Source organism: Zingiber officinale, chromosome 10B, assembly GCF_018446385.1.
Source record: "Zingiber officinale cultivar Zhangliang chromosome 10B, Zo_v1.1, whole genome shotgun sequence".
In the NCBI taxonomy this organism is placed as follows: Eukaryota; Viridiplantae; Streptophyta; class Magnoliopsida; order Zingiberales; family Zingiberaceae; genus Zingiber; species Zingiber officinale.
The window spans coordinates 10639098-10659683 of NC_056005.1; the positions used below are offsets into that span (position 1 = coordinate 10639098).

Genomic DNA, 20586 nt, shown 5'->3' on the forward strand with positions numbered 1-20586 from the left:
ATAAATACCTAGCGATACCCTTATCCTCCGCCGCATCTGCGAGATCCACCTCCTTGCTTCGGGTTTAATTCTTCTATACATTCGAATCAGGTTCGTCTATTCCCCTTCGTGTTTCTCTCCCAAAAATGTTACCTTTTCGACTTTGTTTTGCTTGATTTTCCTGTTTATGCATTCTTCTGTTAAATCACAATCGTCCGGAGTCGATCGCGACTCGTCCGGACTATGCTTGAGGCGAAGAGATGCAATATCAAAGCATTGGTGCCCCTGGACGTGCGGCATCCGGATCACCGTGGATTGCCGCATTTTCTCGTGGGTTCTACATATATTCCTCTCGTGCTGTTGTTTCTCTCCAGTCTTTTATTTTTTTCGCGTGTTGACTATTTTTTTTTGTTTTAATTGATAGAAGATGGACCTTCCGGCTTTAAATTTTTTATTTTGGGCTCAATGATGACATATTTTTTGCTTTAACCACACCGAAATCGAAGCCATGATGGGATAAACTTCTGATTCCCGTTATCTTTGATCCCTTTCTTGACGTCGCTTGAGGATCTCTATTCTGTTCCAATTAGGGAGCTGAAAAACTCTCTTTGGAGTGTCTTCTCCCTCGTTGCGAAGAGGAAAGAGTGAGAGCTTCTGCAAGATTGGGATCAATTTTTGTAATGGGCCGCAGGAGTGATTATCTTTTCCTGGAATTTCGTAACTGTGGAAAACTTTGGCCTTGTTCCTGAGAGCTCAGGCATTCTATTTGTTATTTATATCTCTTATTTGACTAGTTTTGAAGTTAAAATCCATTGGGAACTGTCTGATAACAAATTTATTATGCCGATAAATTTTTGCTGGGCAACTGTTTGATTAACTTTGATCATCATGAGACGATCGGGGCACCCTCCCGTTCACAAGAAGCGACGGCTTAAACTGAACGCGAACCGAGTCGCACTCAGTGGTTTCGAGCAGTTCTTGTCGAGAAAACGTTGGTGGTGAATGGAAATGAGAAGAATGACTTTGGCATGGTTGTCATTAGAGGTGTGGTGATGATTGAAGCTCTCTAACCAGTTGCCAGATCCTCAACATTATCACACTGCTAGTTAGTTGATACGATTGTGTAAATATATAATTCATTACTATTATATTATACTTTCGTTGTATAGAATAAATTTTTTGTTATATTATAATATATTTTTGATGATCTATCAATAATTGAATTTTACTAAACTAAATAATTTTTTTACATTTTTAAATTCTTAAAAGCGAAATGCGCTACTTTTCCCATTCTCTATTTTAAAAGACTAAAAAAACGGTCGGTAACCGTAAAACAGTTTAAGCAGCTGTCTACATTGTGGAAGATGTAGGTGCAAATACAAGCTCCTAAAGGCCAGGATGAAGAACGCATTACCGCTCGATGTGGAAATTTGGTTCTTGTAGGCATTCACTATTCATTTACACTATTCCTTGGCATGTTGGTATAACTAGATTTTATATCACGACGGAAGCCATCATCGAGAAGTGAAACAATAATAGAGAGGTAGATTCTTTCAATCAACAAAAACCCTCAATGAAAGAAATGATCAGATTTTCCACAAACTCATAAACTACTGTTTCAAAATTTTATGCCATTGTTTCCGAAACATTTTGCAAACCTTATTTTTCAGAAGAGAAACTTTCACCTGTACACAAGTACCAGGACTTCAAAAATTATCTTCTAGATTCATAATCATCTGGCACTTGTTCTCTGAGAACTATCTTGGGCAGATCTTCGAGTATTCTGCTTTGTTTGCTCATTTGCAAGTTGCGCACGCCGTTCTTTCAGAAAGTTCAGACGATTTGTCAACTTAACGAGTGCTGAAGATGATGAAGAAATTGTTTCCTGATTGGTATCAGAGTAGTTTTAGTCAAATCTCATCTCAGCAACGTTGGCTATAAAGAAACACAATCATGACAAAAAACAATCCCTTTTAACAAGGTATTAACCAAGTTATCTTCATGACCTTTACCTCAAGTTTGAAACTAAATCCTTTTGCATCTCCAGTGTGTCCCGCTACTGCTGGCATCTCAGAAGATGAAATGCCAGTAGAAGTCTGAGATTTCAAACAATGTAATGTAGGATCACTTGATTGTTTCTTGTGAACGCTCTGTTTATTTGTCAATTGTGGATCTTGAGCTTCTTTCTTTCCAAAATCACCCCAGATCATGAATTTCTTTGAAATATTCTGTCCAACTTTTGTTGACCCTTCTTCAGCTGATGAAATTTTATTATTCCCCTTGGATAACTTACCACCGTTCCGCTTTGTCCTTTGCATCTGAGATGGTTGTCCATCTGCCAATGATGCTGATTCCTGGGTTTGAGTTGCTGCATTCTCATTGACCGTGGGAGTGTCCTGTTTAAAAGAGAACTTACTACTGTGATTCATAGCAGATTTTATTATAGTATTGGGAAAATGCATGCGTATGTACAAGATGACATAAGAGATAATCTACCTTCTTGTAAGTATAATTCTTAGAAGTGGCCATTGATGATTCTTCACTATTTAAGGTACAGTTTAATGCTCGAGACTCTGTGCTATGATGCTCAGAGTGAGGCTCACCACTTTGAGAAGGTAAGCTTAGTGCTCCCCCCTTCAGAAAACAGTAGGATGCTGCTCAGTTGCAGAATACAAAATTGGTATACGTGGGCAAGGAAGATGCTACAGCATGGCCATTGCGCGATCAGAGTGATTAATGTTAGTACCTTATTCTTGGAAGACCTTGAAATTGAGTCTTTGGGAGAAAAGCTTCCTGGGAGTATAACATTCTGATTATCTGATTCGCTGTACTGCTCCAGAGATAGCACTGCTTCAGAAGAAAGCAACTCCTGCTCAGATTTTAAAAACTTATACATTATTTCCCCCTGAGAAAAATACCAAATCCAAATGTTCACACAACTTTGGAAATAAATTTCAGTATCATTATAGTCACAAATATGAACTTGACCAACTGTCTAATCTGGGCTCTCCAATATATACTAAGACTAGACATGTCGAATAGATAGAGTAAGAAAAAAAATGATTAATCATGTTAGGTAACGTCAAATTTGGGTGACTGACCTGGCCCCATAAAAATTTTTCACCGGTCACAAAAAATGATTAAACAAGTCAAGTAACGTCGAACTTGGATAACCAACCCGGCCCATGAAAGTTTTCCACCGACCATCTGGAGACCCATTCTAACGGCCAACATTCCCAGGTTGGTATTCAAGTAAATATGTGGTTTGACCATTACTCACTAGTCCAACCATTAACCCAAAGCCTATCTAGGGCCTAGCTTGGACCAGTGTCTGATCTAAATCTGATAATTATTTTAAAAATAGCATTAATAGGTCCATGTCTTGTGTAGAGTAAGACACTCAGATTTTTCATGCAGGCCGGCCTTTCATACCAATTTAAGTGGCTAGTGCATGGTTCGAGCTGGACTCGGGATCTAATCCCATATAGCTGTTTCATGTATGCAATATTAGCCTTGTAACGAAAAAAGGTTCACAGTTGTATTTTCCAGCTTATATAGATACCTTAAGCCTTTTTCCTATGACTATTTGTTATTACTTTAGAACTGGCTATATGGCTTTGATCAAAGAAGCTCACAACGAACATCAAAGCTATTTTGACTAAAACAAAGACTAAGAATATAAGAGTTCAAGATTAAAAGGAACAACAAAAAAAATAGCTTTAACAAGCGATTAGTAAATTCAGCATAGTTAATTTTCAATGTTAGTGTTAGACATAATCACAGATGGAGTTCTCCAATTATACTGGCACATAATATTAGTAGCAACCTGATCATCTTAAATACAAACCCTAGTTTAAAATTTGTATACTAGAGAGATGAACTTGAAGCAGCACTAAGTAATAGCAACTTGAGAATTGTGTAGCTGCTAGGTGCAAGGAATGAAACAGCTGTCAGGAGCATATACCCACAAACTTACATCTTTGATCAAAATAATTGAATGTTGATCAGGACAAGTACTTCTAACTTCTTCCAGCTGCCTTTTCCTGCATCATGAACACTCATTAAAACAAAAAAGAAAAAAAAAGGCTAGAAATAATATGCGAACATTGTGGTTTCAATTGTCCTATTAAACAGAGTTTCAAACAAAGAAAGTGAGCTAATATAATTCTCAACTATTTTGTATATTACACAAATATGATGCTTAGTGAAAGTAGAAACTGTACCAAAGATTTTTTGTTTCATCAGAAAAACATTTGAACACAAATGCGTAACAAGTTACTACTGTACCACGAAAACTGTGTATTGAAGTGTCAACTTTAAAAGTTTTGTCAAAATTTTTGGCAAGAATCACATTCCATAAGTTGTTGCCATGTGACCAAAAGGTCACGGGTTCGAATCCTGAAAACAACCTCTTGCAAAAAGTAGGGTAAGACTGCGTATAATGGATCCTTCCCCGGGACCCCGCATGGCGGGAGCTTCGTGCATTGGGTTGCCCTTTTAATCACATTCCATAAGTTTAAATCAGATGCCAGGATTGTTGGAAAAGGATACAGAGGCCAAAATCTTTGACGAAAATAATATTCTATTAAGTTTAAATCAGATACCAGAATAGGTGGGAAAAACCCAGTGGCACAACCTATACTTATCAAGTAACAAATCTCTATTAGAAAAAAATCAAAGAAATGGTAAAGGCTTCAACTCGAAGAGGTTTAAATTTTAAAACCTAACTGCAAGATGCTTTCAATCTTAAGCTGGTCCTTGTCCCTCTTCTTTTGGTTGTCTTGTGAAGCAAATGAGAGAACTTTAATCAAATCAATAGTCACTAATAGCAAAACACATCTTTGTTGGCATTGGTGCGAAAATTTTCTTGTGTAAATCTACAAACAATGTTCCCATTGGATCAATCCATAGGATTAAGAGGTGCCAATCGTGTTCCCACAACCCCAAAACATTGAATTTCAATGTTACAATTTTCTAAAGCTACACTAGAGGTTACTCTATTAAACCAAGAATTCTCATTCATCTTCTAATTTTGAGAACTAGCATCTACCAAAAATCGACATCTGATATTCGGCATTAATAAAACAAATGGTCTCTGATGAGCAGCAAGCATACAAGTGGAGAACAAGATTTATCTTACTGTGTAGAGTTGTCGCTAGTGCACAGATTTTTGCCACAAGACTCACATAAGGAATCATAACTTTGCGTAAGCTGTTGGTCAAGCTGCCCACGAAGATCAGCAACTTTCTGCTTCAACTTAGCTATATCTGCCTCAACAAGAGCAACTTCCTCTAGATCTGCCCTTGTCTTCAACACAACTATAAAGTATGACTATGAATCTGCTGCAAGCTATTTACTTAACAAAAAGCTTTAAACAAACCTTGCTATCTAGAGCAGAGGCAACAGATATATGGTTGGGTCCCATGTTCAGTAATCCAGACTCCAATGATGTCCTCAGATCTTTCTCATTTTGCAATTGCTCACGCAATCTTTCTATCTACTTCAACAAAGATAATTTCCAAAGTCTAGATTATCTTATAGCGATACATCAAGAAGAAAATAAAAAGAGATTGAACTATTGCAAATATTATTCTATACAGTGGAAAAAGAAACTAGGAGCCTATGAAAATCAGAAAGTGTTTAATAGCTCAACAATGAAATTTAACAAATATAGTTTCAACTTTCAAGCAATAAAATTAATTATGAGTCGCAGTTGTTTACAAATTTTGCTATTAACAAATCCAGAAGTCATTTATAACAGGACATGGAAAATAATAAACACATTTGGTTCATACTTTGAATTTGATACTTTTGAGGCACATGAAAATCATATGCATATGATCCTTGAGCAAGTGGTTTCATTCAAGAAAGGCAAAAAGGAAATTCAGGCAATGCTACTGTAAGTACAAGTTTTTTCAACACGACTGGTAATGAGGATATTAAGTGCAAAAAAGTGATTCAACAAGAGGGCATTATAGGAGCAAGCAGCCTATTATAAATCAATAAGCATGCCATCATTTGACTACATGACCTAGAAAAAAACAAACTCTAATAGCAATATATTTTTTTAGTTCCTTTACCCGAAAGAAAGAAAATTATGATTTTATTGAATTGATCTAAATAAATAAAGATGCATCTGCTGTATTGTCTGATGCTTACATCTTGCTCAAGGGTTAATCGCCGCTCATGCAGTGCTTCTTTTCGTTGTTTCAAACCTTCTTGCAAAGCCACATTTCCTTTTACCTTTACAGTCAACACAATAGTTTTAGAAGAAAAAAATAGCCTTATTCTTGTTGTAGACTGAATTTCAATTTAGAAAATGGACTCACGTCATTGGCAAATTTGATTTGCAAATCATCCTTAGTCTGCTTAAGCTTTTGAATAGCACTCCTTATTAACAAATGTGGAAAAACAAAAGTTAATTAAATAGCAGAAAATTATTGCAAGCCATCTAGCATACTAGCACGACTAAACTAACATAATAGCATAAAAACTATCAAATGAGAGAGAAAAGTTTTCTGGAAGAAACCACTGAAAATTTTGGTTTATTGCCACATAGCAATCAGTCAAGTAAGAAGAGGATAAAATCTAATTCAGCCATGTCTCTGCATGGGTCACAATATCTTACATGGAATGTGACCTAAGTTTATACTATGACTTAGTTTGCATTCCAAATACACACGACTGCCTATATAATATCTTAGATGGAATGATGGTTCAAATTACTTCAAGTACACGTGACTGCATATATAATATATCATCTTAAAATGTTGTATGTTGGAAATGAATGGAAAGTAGGATGCTATGGATATGAATGTCCTACTATTACTAGAGTCAACTATATTTGTGTTTTCAGTGCATCAGCTATAAGCCATACAATGGGTTGTGTACCTGCATAAATTTAGCTACCTATTAACAAGTAAAAATTGTAAAGGTTAAGAACGTTAAATATAAATATATATATAAAATAAAAAAGTATTAAACTTATTGATGTATCCACTTAAAGAGGTTGAAAAGTCACATGTACCTGCTAATACACACTTATAATGAGATCATGAGACAATCCCTTTGTCTCCTTCAGCCTCATAATAAACCTCAAAGATTGTCAAAAATTAGATTTTGTAGTCCCACCTCATAGATTTAGATAGTAGGATTATAAGATTCCACAATTTAATTAAATTATTATTTATAATTATATTTATTTTCAATTTGCAGTATTATTATGCACATTATAAACTTCTATGGATCTAATATCATTAAGCAACATTAATTTATATAGTAAATATATGAATAATGCAATGTAATTCTTAAAGTGGTGTAACTTTATATCCTAATAACATCTAAGAGATGACTGATAATGACAAAAGTTAAGAAAAAAGGTTATTATAATTAGAAGTTAAAAGAATCCCATAACCTCTTTGCAACATGCTATTGTTTCACTTCCCATAACCTCTTTAACTTCTCTCAAATAGAGGTTAGACCTCTACCCGGTTTCCTCTTTAACATCTTCTCCCTGTCTCTCAGAATAGTATCAAACTTAGTCCCTCTTCCAATATTTCTCCGCATTCACAAATTTTAAATATTCAAAACCTAATCTTTTGTGTCCCTGTTCCAATATTTACAAGTTGTTTCAGTGATGATTAAATATTCAAAACCTAATAGTCAAATGTTTTGTCAATTACATTTTCTATTGTCTATTTTGTGACACTAGAGGGACATCGATCAATATCCATTCTCTAGTTTGAGTATGCGCAAACTTAATATATTCTTGGAGAAGAGTCACATACTGTGAAAAATACCATGATAAAGACAAAACTGGTAAGGCATAAACACTGCAATCATGTGAAGGATTCTGGGGATCTTCTACAGTTGCATAAGAAAGATATTCAGCAAAATTGATGTCTACTATCTGGTCCAATATTTTCACAACAAATGAAAGTAAACATAAAATGTTAATGCATAGAGAACACACTCATTTTCACTTGGCAAATCCTTTGACTTCATAGGGAGATTCTTCTTTTGCTGGACATTACAAACATAGCATATCATTATCTGCAAAGTTTACTAATGGAAGAAGGCTCAAATCAAATACAAATGTACTCACAGAGGCACGCCCCCAAATGGTTGGCTGTTTTGAAGAAATCTTACGTTTTGGCTTATCTATAACTTTTCGATTGCTTGAAGGTAAGATATTACTAACAGACTTCAGGAATGAACTTGCAGGATTATGAGCAGACTCATGATGAGCACTACCATGCGATGTGGTGGTATTACTTACATCACGCGGTATACTTTCATGTTTCTGAAAATCAGTTGGGATATTATGGCCTGATGTAGAATCCTTGGGCTCTGGTTTATCAGTTGCTGATGACTTCTGATGACAAAATTCATGTATTAAAGGATCATGTGCTGTAATGTCAAAGCATTTGAATGCATCGTTAGCATCTCTGTCTTGCACACATGCATCTTCTTTCTTTTGATTGTTCTAAACAATGTGAATATAATATCAGTTTACCTGTGATTTAAAAATTAGGAAACAAACCGAGGAAACTTTTAAAACTAAACATGTCTCTTCAACTTAAAAATTTTGACGGAAACAAGAGTACTTCTGTGGTGATTTCAATCAATTGACATTTGATCCGTCACCTTGCATGCAGATCCTTAAAAAAATATATATAATTTTAAAAAGGAAATCCCAGATTTGATCTTTACTGGTAATGCAATGTCAAGAAGCTCCCGTCATAAAGTATAAGAAAATGAAAGATCTAACATGGGACAAATCTACACTTCAATTGTCATTTCTTTAGAGAAAAATGATTTCTAAGACCTTTTAGTTTTGTGTCCAATCAAAGTGGAACACACCAAGATGTGACCAAGAAATATGGAACCAGTGGTGATAATTCATTCAACACTCAACAGCTAGGCCTGAAATTGTATCAGACTAAACAAGAGTTTCTCTATTCAAAAGGAAGCTCATTCTTACTTCTTAATACTTAGCTTAGTGGCTCTAGATGACCAGGTACAGAAACTGCTAGGCATCTGTAATTATGAAGTTGAATAAATTATCTGAGCAATTGAAATTTCTTTCAGCTGATCAGTTAAAAGTAAAACAAAGATAACAAAGCTTGCAAATTTACGACCTACCAAAATATTGACTAAGTTTTCCATCCAGATTTTTCCTATTTGTTAATTAATTAAGAAAATTCCAGTTGATCCCATACAAGTATTTGTGTATACTGCATATACTGTATACTCAATTTTTGCACTATGAAACAGATATTCAGGCACAATGTCGAAAATGATTGTCCAGGATACTAGAAGCAATGAAAACTATGTTCCTCATACTAAATTAAACACACTATTAAGAAAATCTGAACAGTAAATTGTTAACCTGCACATTGGATTCAATATTTTTGTGGCTTTCACTAACTGTTCCACTAGAGGAATGATCAGAATCATCATTTATATTTGTTCCTGAGCTATTATGCTCATCATGAAATCCATCATCTTCTGAAATATCAGTATCAGTTAAATTATCGCTATCATTATGCCCATTGTGATATTCATCGTCTTCTGGATTGTCATTATCAGTTGAATAATCGTCTTCAACATCACCATCTTCAGAATCAGAGTAAAGATCTGATGACATTGAGTCCTCATGCAGGAGATTCTCCTGGTTAAGTGCTTATATTATAAGATTGAGACTTTGTTATAATGGAATTTTTATGCTTAATTAAAAAAAGAAGAAACCTTACATTAAATATTGTTTCATAGTCCTCTAACATAATTACGACAATAGCTTGGGCATGGTTAGCAGCAGCAGCAGCTTGCATGAGTTGAATAGAACCATCACCACCCATATTAAAATCATCTTCAAATTCACATTCACCAAGAAGAAGAGGGCGTAGAAGTAACGGAGCCATACAAGCTGCTAAAGCAGAAAGTGACATACGGTTCTGAGATTTGTAAGATTCTACCATCTGCATCATTTTAAGAATCCTGAACAAACAATGATCTCATAGTTAAGAAATGTAACTGAAATTACAATAATATAGTTTACTGAAAAAAAATGGTCATTGTAAGTGATAATTGTTCTCTAAATTCATAAAACAGTCTGAAACTTTGAGAAGGTACCACAATACTTTCCAAGAAAACTACAAGGAGTTACACATCCTATTACATAATAAGGCCTCTAGTATGCACATTGTACATTGACGATGTTAAAGTTGACTTGTTAATTTCTCCCAGCAGCAATGCTTGAGCTGTTTAGAAAGGGACCAACCTATGCATCTATATTCTTAACACATAAGAATTTGGAATCTCTGAGTCTTGGTTTTACAGCTATGTGCGTAAAAACAGCTTACTTCCTGAACTTGACCATTAGTTAACAAAAGCATGTGTAGTGTATTAAGCTTAATTTAAGCTTGTATGCACAACATTGCTATTTAATTAATTACAGGGTACAAGATAAAGAGCATATATATGAGTCCTAAAATTTTAGAATTAAGCAAGAAGCAAGAGGCAGAGACGGAAGCATCTAAAATAGTATGGCTATGAATACAACTCATATGTGACATCTAAACTACAATTATCACAAATCTATTCATGATCACTCAGAATCAATTCTATGCAATAGAGATTCGGAGCTTGATGGATACAATAGATGGGTTGTTCATAAGTTGAACTCATCCAAACTGGTGCTCAGTAGAACCCAGTGCAGAGTCAAACTTTGTGCTCAGCTGAACTGAACTGAACTGAAATGGTTTACCACCAAGTCTCTAGAAGCTATGAGTCTTTCTCAATTATTGCAAGTGATTCATCATTTACATGGTCACATATGTTATGAATGTATACCTTAGAACTTTTTTTGTATAAGAAGAGGTAAATCATCTAGTAAATTGTGAGATGAATCACAATAATGTGATGTATGTTTGAAATGACATAATAAGAATTTTCTATATTTGACCAATGACAGGCAAGCTTGCCAAACTATGCAAAACTAATGCCACTTCAATTCTGTAGTTGTTAACTGTAATCTACCTTCTTCACATACTGGGTTTCCCATTTTTGCTGTCTGCAAACATTTTTGTTGTGTTCCTAATACCCACCTAACCAATTAGTATCCAGGCTATAACACAATCCCAAAACAATTGGCATCAACAAGATCATATAGTGGTCTAGTATGAAAAGAACAGAACATGAAAGAATGTTGCAACTAAAGAAACTAGGGTTAACAACTAAAAACGAGAATAGCAATAGCAAAAAATTAGAGTTGATGGACAAAAGTAAACTAGGATTACATTCAATTGGCCAGACTAATAAAACATTAAAACTTTTAAAAGAAGAATTAGATGCTTATTTGGGATGCAGTTCAGAATGGAAAGCGGCAAACAGATTGTTGAAAGTAAATTAGTGTGTTAAAAAATCACTGTGGTACACTAAAAAACACTCAAATTCATAATTGATGTTGATACTATCCATTGTGCATGCCTGCAAAAACCTTCATTATCCAAAATCTACCTCAATGTTCAGAAGATTCAGAACCAGAAAAATACACCATAAATTTAAGAGGAAAAAATGAAGTATACAATGGAAACGAGAATAGTAGGAAATTCATGTGATTCATGAAAGAATTTTTTCCCTTCAAAGAAAGTAATAATGGGCAAATAAAACTTACATGATAAACACAAATAATTCACTAGTATACCTCTGCAAAAGATGACAATTGGGCTCTGGGAAAGTTTCAAATATTGCAGCTCGTATACAGTCGACTCTGTTTCCACGATCAGTTCCTTGACAATGGAAAAGATGAACCATTAGATGATTCAACCTTCCAGAGGGCATGAGAAGATAGCTTGGTTTTTGAGAGTTTGAGACACTCAATAAGGAGCATATTGTAATTATTTAGCCAAGAGAAGCAACATTCTAAGTTTTATTCTGTTAAGAAGATAAGGCAGGTACTAGTATTTTCAGAAGTCAAGCAAAGAAAGAAACCAACCGTCCAAATGTGTCAGTATATTGATTGGGTATCCACTTATCCCAAATGCCTAAGTATTTAGAAAGATAATGAATTTATAAATTTACAATGTCATATTCTCTTTGATTCAGAGCTGGATTAACCATTGAAATGATCACAACCAAAACATAACAGCGCACATGCGCACTTACAAGCCCATGATAAGCAATTAATCAAGGACTTTTTATCAAAAGTTGGACAATTTTTTTTTTCTAATTTGACCAGGTTGTTTATCCCAAAACTTAAGCTGTCAAAAATTTATGGTTTCAAAGCACTATATATATATCAGAATCAAAGCAAAGAGGGCCATAAACCATGAGAAGCATAAAAAAAATGTACCTGCAACCAATAGAAAATTGTCTGAACACACATTTTTCATTAAAAATCATAGGTACAAAAGGATTCTTTTTCTTGAACAACAGAAATTAAATTCTATTTTGATTTCAAACATGCATATTTAAAAGAATTCCTTTCTGAAACTAAATGTGAATATCTGAATTATCCTATGACAAGGAACATTGTCCAGACGTACTGTATGCTTTGACTAGTGCAGTACAACAAGATGCTGGCACTGGAGACGAAGGCATCTCCCGCAAAATATACTGCATAGCAAAAGTAAATTACTATTTAAGTATGTTTGCAAAATCTGCATAATTTGAAATTTCTAAAATTTTGTACCTTGATACAATCTCCAATAACATGAGCATCCTCATCTGGAGAAAACTCAATTTTTCCTGAAAAAAAATTGTATATATTACTTCTCATTCATGAGTGCATGAAAAAGTCAAGAAGTAAATTTGAGTCTGATTGCAACAGTAAGAATCAGGACTCACTGTTCCAAAGCAGTGGAGCAGATTACAAGGCTAGATAGGTAAAGTTTTCGATCTGGAGAAAAATACAAAGCAGAGTAGCAAACTAACCCTGTTCATATTCTTGCACTCTGCGTTTTACCTCTTCAACATCAGCAGACTGTCGCAAGATACCTTCCACTTTGATACCTTTTGGGGAAAAGTAATCACATATCTAGGCAGCTTCAAATAAAGAAAAACAGTTAGATTCTACCCAATTAGATTGTACTAGGAAAGATTGACATTAGATAGATCCTTTTTTCTGTGTTTGCATAATTGGAAATGGGACAAAAAAATCAGGTGGTACATGTTGCCAAAAAAAAAGGATGAAGTACAAGTTAAATGATATTTTTCCCAGTTATTTCACAAAATCTATCCTACCACATTTAAGCTTATAAGATATGTAACCATGACACAATAACAAAAGAAACTATCAAACCTAAATTGGCCGACCTTTTCTGACAGGGAATAATATTAAATTCATCTAGTAGTAGCAAGAAACTGAAATTACCATGTTGCTCGATGAACTTAAGGGCCTTCTCCAAGAAAGATGGGCTCCCATCAATATCTTCAAGTGCAAGCGATGCAGGCTTACCAATCACAGAAGAATTTGTAGATTGTCTGTCCCTCTCTTCATATAACAAAATAGGAAGAAATATTAGAAACAGCTGTCACTGACAAGAAACCACAGAAACAGGCTAGTAAAAAATATTCAAGAACAGTAAGAAAAGTATAACTCTGAAATAACTAAATTTTAAAAAATGATAGTAATCCATAACATAACATCATAATGGGATTTTTAAGACATTGATTTGATCACCTACTCTTTCAGAAAGCATTCCAAGAATCCATCCATATGTGCCATTGGTATATGTCTATCTTAAAAAAATTGGCCAAAACAGAGCTTCAAACAGGTCTAAAAACATTGGAAATATCCCACATACTAACTGGAGCTTATAAATAACAGAGAACAAAATGCTGAGCAATGAAAGAAGAAATAGGTTGAATGAGAGAGATCAGAGGAAAAACTACCAATGCTTTGTGACAGTGTTGAGGAAACACTAAATTAGAAAATTATGAAATTCTTTAATCATGTTAAATTCACAGCTTGTGCAATCCCTAATGTCCTTGATTTTTACTAGTTTAATTCATATTTTTTCTGAAATCATACAGGACAAACCAAAAAATCATGCTATTAGTATTATGACTGAATAATGAAAATTTTGCTTTTCTTATTTCAGTTGCAGTCCTGTATTGTTAAGGGGTGTTGAAATTGTTTAATAATATATTTATATCCAGAAACAAAATTTACGATGATATTTATTGTATCAATAGTTGAGCTGGATATTCCTCAGTTTAATAGATGAGAGAGAGACAGAATTGGGAAATCAGAAAACAGTGATTAGTGATAGTAAATAGAGACAAGCTATCTTCCACAATGCATCACAAGTATCAGAAGAATTCATAACAACAATTCTATGTGGAAAAGTAATAAATCAGTATACCTTTCTCATGTGATACTTCACTTGATTCAGTCACATCACTGCGAAAAATTCCATTCTGAACCAAGGCAGTGGTTGCACTGGGCGCTTGTGCTAAAGCATTCTCCAATGCAACCTTCCATTCATATAGATCCTCAGAAGTTTCTGCCTGTCATACCAAATAATAACATTATATAAAAATCCAAAAGGATATAGAAGAAATCAAGAAGCTTGTAGAACTACCTTTAGTGTAAATGTTCGTCCATCACGGCCATCAGGAAAAATGACCATCAAAATCTTTCTATCTGCTTTCACATCAACACTGTGGAATTGTAGTTTATTAGATTTGTTATTGAAATTCATTAAATATGGTTTTTCTCTAAACTGGGACATAATACAATCCTTAAATTGTCCAACCTTCCTGAATTGTTCAAGTCGATACCACCAAGGCTAGAATTTGCTTCATTGCCCTTTTGAGGCAGAACAGACTGCACAACAAAGTGGCACATTCGAATAAGCCACAACATTTCTAGAAAATAATTAGTTAAATATCCTCATACGTAGTGCATTCAATATCATTGCTAAAAACTAAGATTGAGAATATGGATAAAATCACTCTGTTTCAAACCCTAGGCAACCAACTAGTGACTGTTGAGCTTGTTTACTGGGTAAATTTACTAATTTCCAGGCTGGACAGAGTATTTAATTTCTTTTTCTCAATAGCATATCAAAATGTATATGTCATTTCAAGAGTAGATATTAAATGCTAGAATATGGATCTATTTATTTGACACTATAACTTTGTAGAGTTGTCATTTCGTCCTCACAGTCTTTAAATCCTGGAGTATTGTCAATTTGAGGGGAGTTAAGGAAAAAGTAATTTTTTTGAAAATCATCAACTTTGACATTTCACATTTCTCTCTTGAAAATTAACTTTTCAACTCTTTGAAGTTCAATCCAGAGCAGGAGATACTGAATTGTAGACAGGCACTATGCAATATAAAACAATGAATAACAGGCACGATGCACTTACGGGGTCAGCTCTGAAAAAAACCAATGACGTGCGTGTAAGGACAAACCAACGTTTCTTCCATGATGTCCAACCAAGTCCTATAAATTAAGAAAGTTCAAAAGTTGAAATTACAAGTCATGCTATAACAATGAAGAATGTTCTTTTTAAGAAAAAAAAAACACCAGAGCTTGGTTCAAATATCTCATAAAAGATCAAATCCAAAAAGAAAATCAAAACTCCCACTTTCTCTTTCTATAGGAAATAGTCACCTAATTTATGACAGTTATGGGCAATGTGCTAGTGCAAAACTTTGGGTGAAGTTCTAAGGCTTTAACCCACTAGAGAGGACAGGTTAAAGCAGAAAACTGGTGATTAGCAATTCTCTGGAGTAGAAGTTACTGTCCTACAATCCTTATCCCTTTCATATGCACTAGTAAGTTAAAGTGAGATTATTACTTTGACGATTTATACAGATTATAGGAAAATGGAAAAGAATCTTGTATATTCATTAGAAAGATAAACTAAACAAAAAAGGCATGCCATGATTTGGAAGGCACTAATGCAAGGTTAGTATTAGACAATTTTTAATTTTTCTTGTGGAATAAGCATTTTCCCTATTATAATAAAACTAATAACAAAAATAGTCTCTTAACATGTCTAACATTCCTTATAAAAAAAAGGCAGCCTGGTGCACGAAGCTCCCGCCATGCGAGGTCCTGGGGAAGGATTCATTGTACGCAACCTTACCCTGCTTTTTGCAAGAGGAATTCAAACCCGTGACCTTTTGGTCACATGGCAACAACTTTGCCGTTGCGCCAAGTCTCCCCTTCATGTCTAACATTCCTTATGTGAAAATCAAATGAATTGACTTCCTGGAAGCTGCATTAATAAATACCTTTAGATGAAATTAAAAGTGGCCCGCTCTTGAACACCTGCACTAGTAAAAAATGGATAATTTAGCATTTATAGTATTCTTGAAGAAAAAAATAACCCTTAAAAGATATGAGCATCAGAATCTAATAAAATAAATAGCAAATCAGGGATTCATGAAGATCACACTCCCTCGGAGAACAAATGATCAGCTAAAAAGGATAATCACATCAAAAGCACATTTGGATTTAGATATTTGGTATATTTTCAATCTGCGCGTGAAAAAATGAGTTTATTCTCTCATCCATCTTTGAGTTGCTACAATATAATGATACTTGTTTGGGCAGATGTTGTCCCCTCAGGGCGGGGCGGTGGTTAAGACATAGGGTGTTGCCACATGAGGTCTTGGGGTCGAAACTCGACACATCCGAGCATGTCTTCCCCCATCCCTTGGCCACCTGCACTAATGGCTAGTGGCCACCCGTGATTTACCTCCTCCGTGTTGGCCGAGGAACGGGTTGGCGGGAGTACTGGAGACGAGCAAATCGCCTTTTGTCACTTGTTTGGGTTGATGTTGATGTTGGTGGAATGCTGATTTTTTTTTTGTTACATTCAGATATGTTTTTTTTTCTTTATGTGTTAACAAAAGTTGAAAGAGTCGAATAATATTTTTCTGCTATAATCATATTTTCTACCAAAAAGAAAAATTCACAACTAAGAGAAATTATATAACAGTTAAAGGGGACAAAAATCATTGGAATAAAATGAAAGCCACTTATCTCAGCGACAACATAAACTATTACAAAAAGACATTGGTTGTAAAATCTTAAAGAATAAGCAAAGTTCCTTGCATATGAAACTTCAAGGACTCCAGAGAACGTATTCTTGTTTCATTTCCTCCTCTCATACTATTGAGCAATTTAGTGGAAAGGATGCACAATTGTTAAATTACAGCTAAAAAAAGGATAGCCCGGTGAACAACGCTCCCGCTAAAGCGGGGTGTCGGGGAAGGGTCTATTGTATACGGCCTTACTCTGCTTTGCAAGAGGCTATTTCCAAGACTCGAACCCGTGACCTCCGGGTCACATAACAAAAACTTTACCGCTGCGTCAAAGCTCCCCTTCTAGTTAAATGTTACAGCTGAGAAAGGAAATGTGCACATATAATTCAAGGCCATAATAAAGGATGAAGTTTGGCTGATTTGAGTAGGACTAAGGTGCAGTTTATTAAATTAAGGAGTTCAAGATACAAAGAACCAAGTGCACTCTAATCTCTAGCCTTAGAAGAAAGCATTCAGAAGCAAAATAGTTAATTGATATAGTTGCGTTTGTATACTGCTGGACCACTTTATTTACTAACAGAGACAAATTTGCATATCTTTTTTGTCAACAGTCAGAATAATGAAAATAAAAGTTCTGGCATGTTCTGTAGTATTCAAACATGCCATATAAAATGACATCATGCATTGCAAAGCAAGACTGCAAGAGGCTAAACATACTAGATGCCAACCTTGACAAAGTTTGCAGAAAAAGAAGGATTTGAATGAAGAAAATTCCATTATTCATAGAATCATAATTATACTGACAGTTTAAAAATATATATTCTGCACTGAACCAAATCTACTTACCTTACAGTTGGGGCATTTGTTAGTTTGTTTGTCAGAATTTTCCAATGATCTGGAAATCCAGAAATTGGCATCCCCCTCTCCACAGAGACAAGTTTTACATTGCATCAGATTCTCACTGCTCTGAGATGAGGCCATCTGTTACATAGCATCAGAGTAGGAAAAAAAAAATAGACAAGGTTAAGTGATTAAGTAGAATGGTGAAAATGACAGGCGTTATTGAAAATTAGTTTTTCACTTGAAAAGCGCTTACTAATCCGTTCCCAGTAACCAACTTCTAACAGCAAAGAACAATAAGACCAATTCAGACAAGCAGTATGCCCATCAATGTTCTGATCCAAAGTGGTAATAAGAAAGAAGGATAAATCTACAAAGCCATAAACGTATCATTAAAAGCAACAAAGAAATCTCAGGTAAAGGGGAAAAAAACAGCATATTAAATGATTCATGCTAAATCCAAATGGTCTACGCATAGCACAGGAGACAAGCCCTATATTTAGGAGAAGAAAATAGGACTAAGCGGCATTTTGATACAACATTACAGAAAAGAAAAAGAAAAACATTGTTCTACTGTATTCTATGTCGCAATAACAGTAAATTTTAGAACAGATAACATTGGATATTCAAATACGGATGGAACATTTTACCAAGACGAGACGTTGTCGGGGATCAATCGGGGTCCGTAAGCCTAGAAAATGCAAAGGAACAAAGGACTACGGAGCCAGAACTTCCTCGATCGCACCCGCAAACATCAGCCCGATGAAAATCCAAACATTGTCGGCACCGAAGGCCGAAGCCGCAATGTCGCTACGTAGAACAAGATTGTGACACACGATAAAAGAAAAAAGTCAATTCAGGATACTAATCCCTCTTCCACAACGATCGAAGGGAATTCCTTCCTCACGTCTCTCCTTCTCTCTTTCTCTTCTCCTTGACCTTTTTTCTCTTCCCCGTTTACATCTCTCCGCGGCACGCGCGTCTCCGTCGCCCCGGCATTCCCTCTCTCACCTCCCAAAACTCCCTCTTGAATTCGCGAACTCGGAACAAATCACACGGAGGAGGGCGCAGATAAAGCGAGGCCTTGATCGACATTTCTGGACTCGTGCATAAATGTAGTGTACGGGACACCAAACCACCCGTTGGATTTGAAATGCGTATAGTAGATTCATGAGAACGCGTAAAAATTATATTATGCGGTAGTCTGTTGGGCCCAAACCGTCGAGCAGTGCTCGTAGTGGGCACGTCGCGTCAGAAAATAATTTATTTGTAATTTCAAATAGCCCTTTCCCCGGGTGATCTCTATATTTTAATATTATTAATACTAAGACTACGGTTAATTATTTTATTTGATTTAATTTAAAATTTATAATATAATGTAATCTAGATTCTAAAAGATAATGAAATTTTATAATCTGGATTACAAAATAAATACTATGTAATCCGATTACATTACGAGGTCAAAGTTTAACTAAAATTTAAATGCTGAATATACCCCTAATCTATCGTGACCGTCGTCCACTGTCGTTGGTCGCCGCCACTTTCCGTCGTCGCCACCGTCGTCGGCCTCCACCGTCGCCACCCACCGCCGTCGGTCGCTGGCATCGCCGCCACCGTGCAACATTTCTAGAAGTCAAGAACGCCCTGGCCGTGTGCAGCACACGACCGTGCAGGAGCTCCAAAGCCGGAGGCAATGCGGGTCGTGTAGATCTACACTACCGTGCAAGGGGAGCAGTGGCAGAGCAGGCCATGGTCGTGTCCCACACACAACCGTGTGAGACAGGTAGAGAAGGGAGTGGCACAGGCCGTGTGAGCTCCACACGGCCGTGTCTCAGGGTCGTGTGGCGCCCAAACCCTTACCCTATATAAGGGTTTCTTCCTCATTTGAAAGAGGATCTTCTCTCTTTTGGGGGGGAATCAAGATTTGGGATATTGTAACGCCCGAAAATTCTCAAATAAATTTTAGAAATGTTCTATTATTTTTCTGGAATTTTAGAATATTTTTATAAAATTTTTGGAGTAGCAGAAGTAGCAAATTTAAATTAAAACATAAAACAACCTAAGCGGGAATTAAACCCGAGACCTATTAGACCCTACGACTGATAGATGACTCTAGTAACCAAGGAGCCTCAGCAGGGGTGTGCTGAAAGAAGAGGAGAACAATTATATTTATGGGCGAGTTGGGTCGTATTAATCACTTAATATAAATAGGAAAATTAAGTGGGGAGTTATTATTTTTTATCGATAACTTTTTCCCCTCACCCTCACCGCCGCCCCTCTATTCTCCCGCACCCTCTCGACACATCAGCCTCAAGAAGACCTAGGATTCAATCCCTAGGGTCGTAGGAACACCCTCCGATGACAACTCCGGCACGAGGACGCTCCCCTCCGCGAGAAGAAAGCGTAGACGTAAGAGGATCGCCGAAAAGATCTCTTTTCTGGAAACCTAGCGATCGGATTGTAAGAAAATTTAGCGCAGGAAGTAAGTAACCCCTCACCTACATTATAAGTAGCTAATCGTATGAATTTATGTCCTTAGTTCGCTCTTATATTCTTAGTGCAGCCATATGCAGAGTTAGAGCACGCCAGATGCTCGATAAAATGCCTAGTACAGTTATATGCTACAGTAGGTGTTCTAATAGTTCAGTTAAATGTCATAGATGCATTTTAAATTATATACTTAGCCTTGCTTCAGTTGATATGGGACTACGGTCGAATGGGTGGGCTCCCATAGTCGCCTCTAGGTTCAGATAACCTAG

General features: G+C 35.8%; 1 protein-coding gene across 6 annotated transcripts; it reads right to left on the reverse strand.

Annotated features, from left to right (window-relative positions):
* Nucleotides 1-1525: 1525 nt before the first annotated feature.
* LOC122029477 (rho GTPase-activating protein 7-like) lies at nucleotides 1526-18888 on the reverse strand. Of its 6 annotated transcripts, none has more exons than XM_042588473.1 (26): nucleotides 18478-18888; nucleotides 18084-18162; nucleotides 17834-17968; nucleotides 16232-16268; nucleotides 15358-15434; nucleotides 14742-14812; nucleotides 14568-14646; nucleotides 14349-14493; nucleotides 13355-13474; nucleotides 12916-12993; nucleotides 12674-12729; nucleotides 12528-12597; nucleotides 11687-11771; nucleotides 9735-9978; nucleotides 9371-9652; nucleotides 8084-8464; nucleotides 7952-8001; nucleotides 6309-6369; nucleotides 6139-6222; nucleotides 5360-5476; nucleotides 5120-5286; nucleotides 3956-4022; nucleotides 2726-2884; nucleotides 2476-2613; nucleotides 1992-2375; nucleotides 1526-1864 (listed from the first exon to the last, which is right to left on the reverse strand). In XM_042588473.1, the coding sequence occupies exons 3-26, from the start codon at nucleotides 17966-17968 to the stop codon at nucleotides 1712-1714; spliced, it is 3240 nt and encodes a 1079-aa protein (XP_042444407.1). In that variant the 5' UTR covers nucleotides 18084-18162; nucleotides 18478-18888; the 3' UTR covers nucleotides 1526-1711. The 6 variants fall into 6 exon arrangements, with proteins under 6 accessions (XP_042444407.1, XP_042444408.1, XP_042444406.1 ...); XM_042588472.1 differs by having other exon boundaries at nucleotides 1527-1864; nucleotides 18084-18197; XM_042588475.1 differs by having other exon boundaries at nucleotides 1528-1864; nucleotides 2726-2848; nucleotides 18084-18197.
* Nucleotides 18889-20586: the final 1698 nt, after the last annotated feature.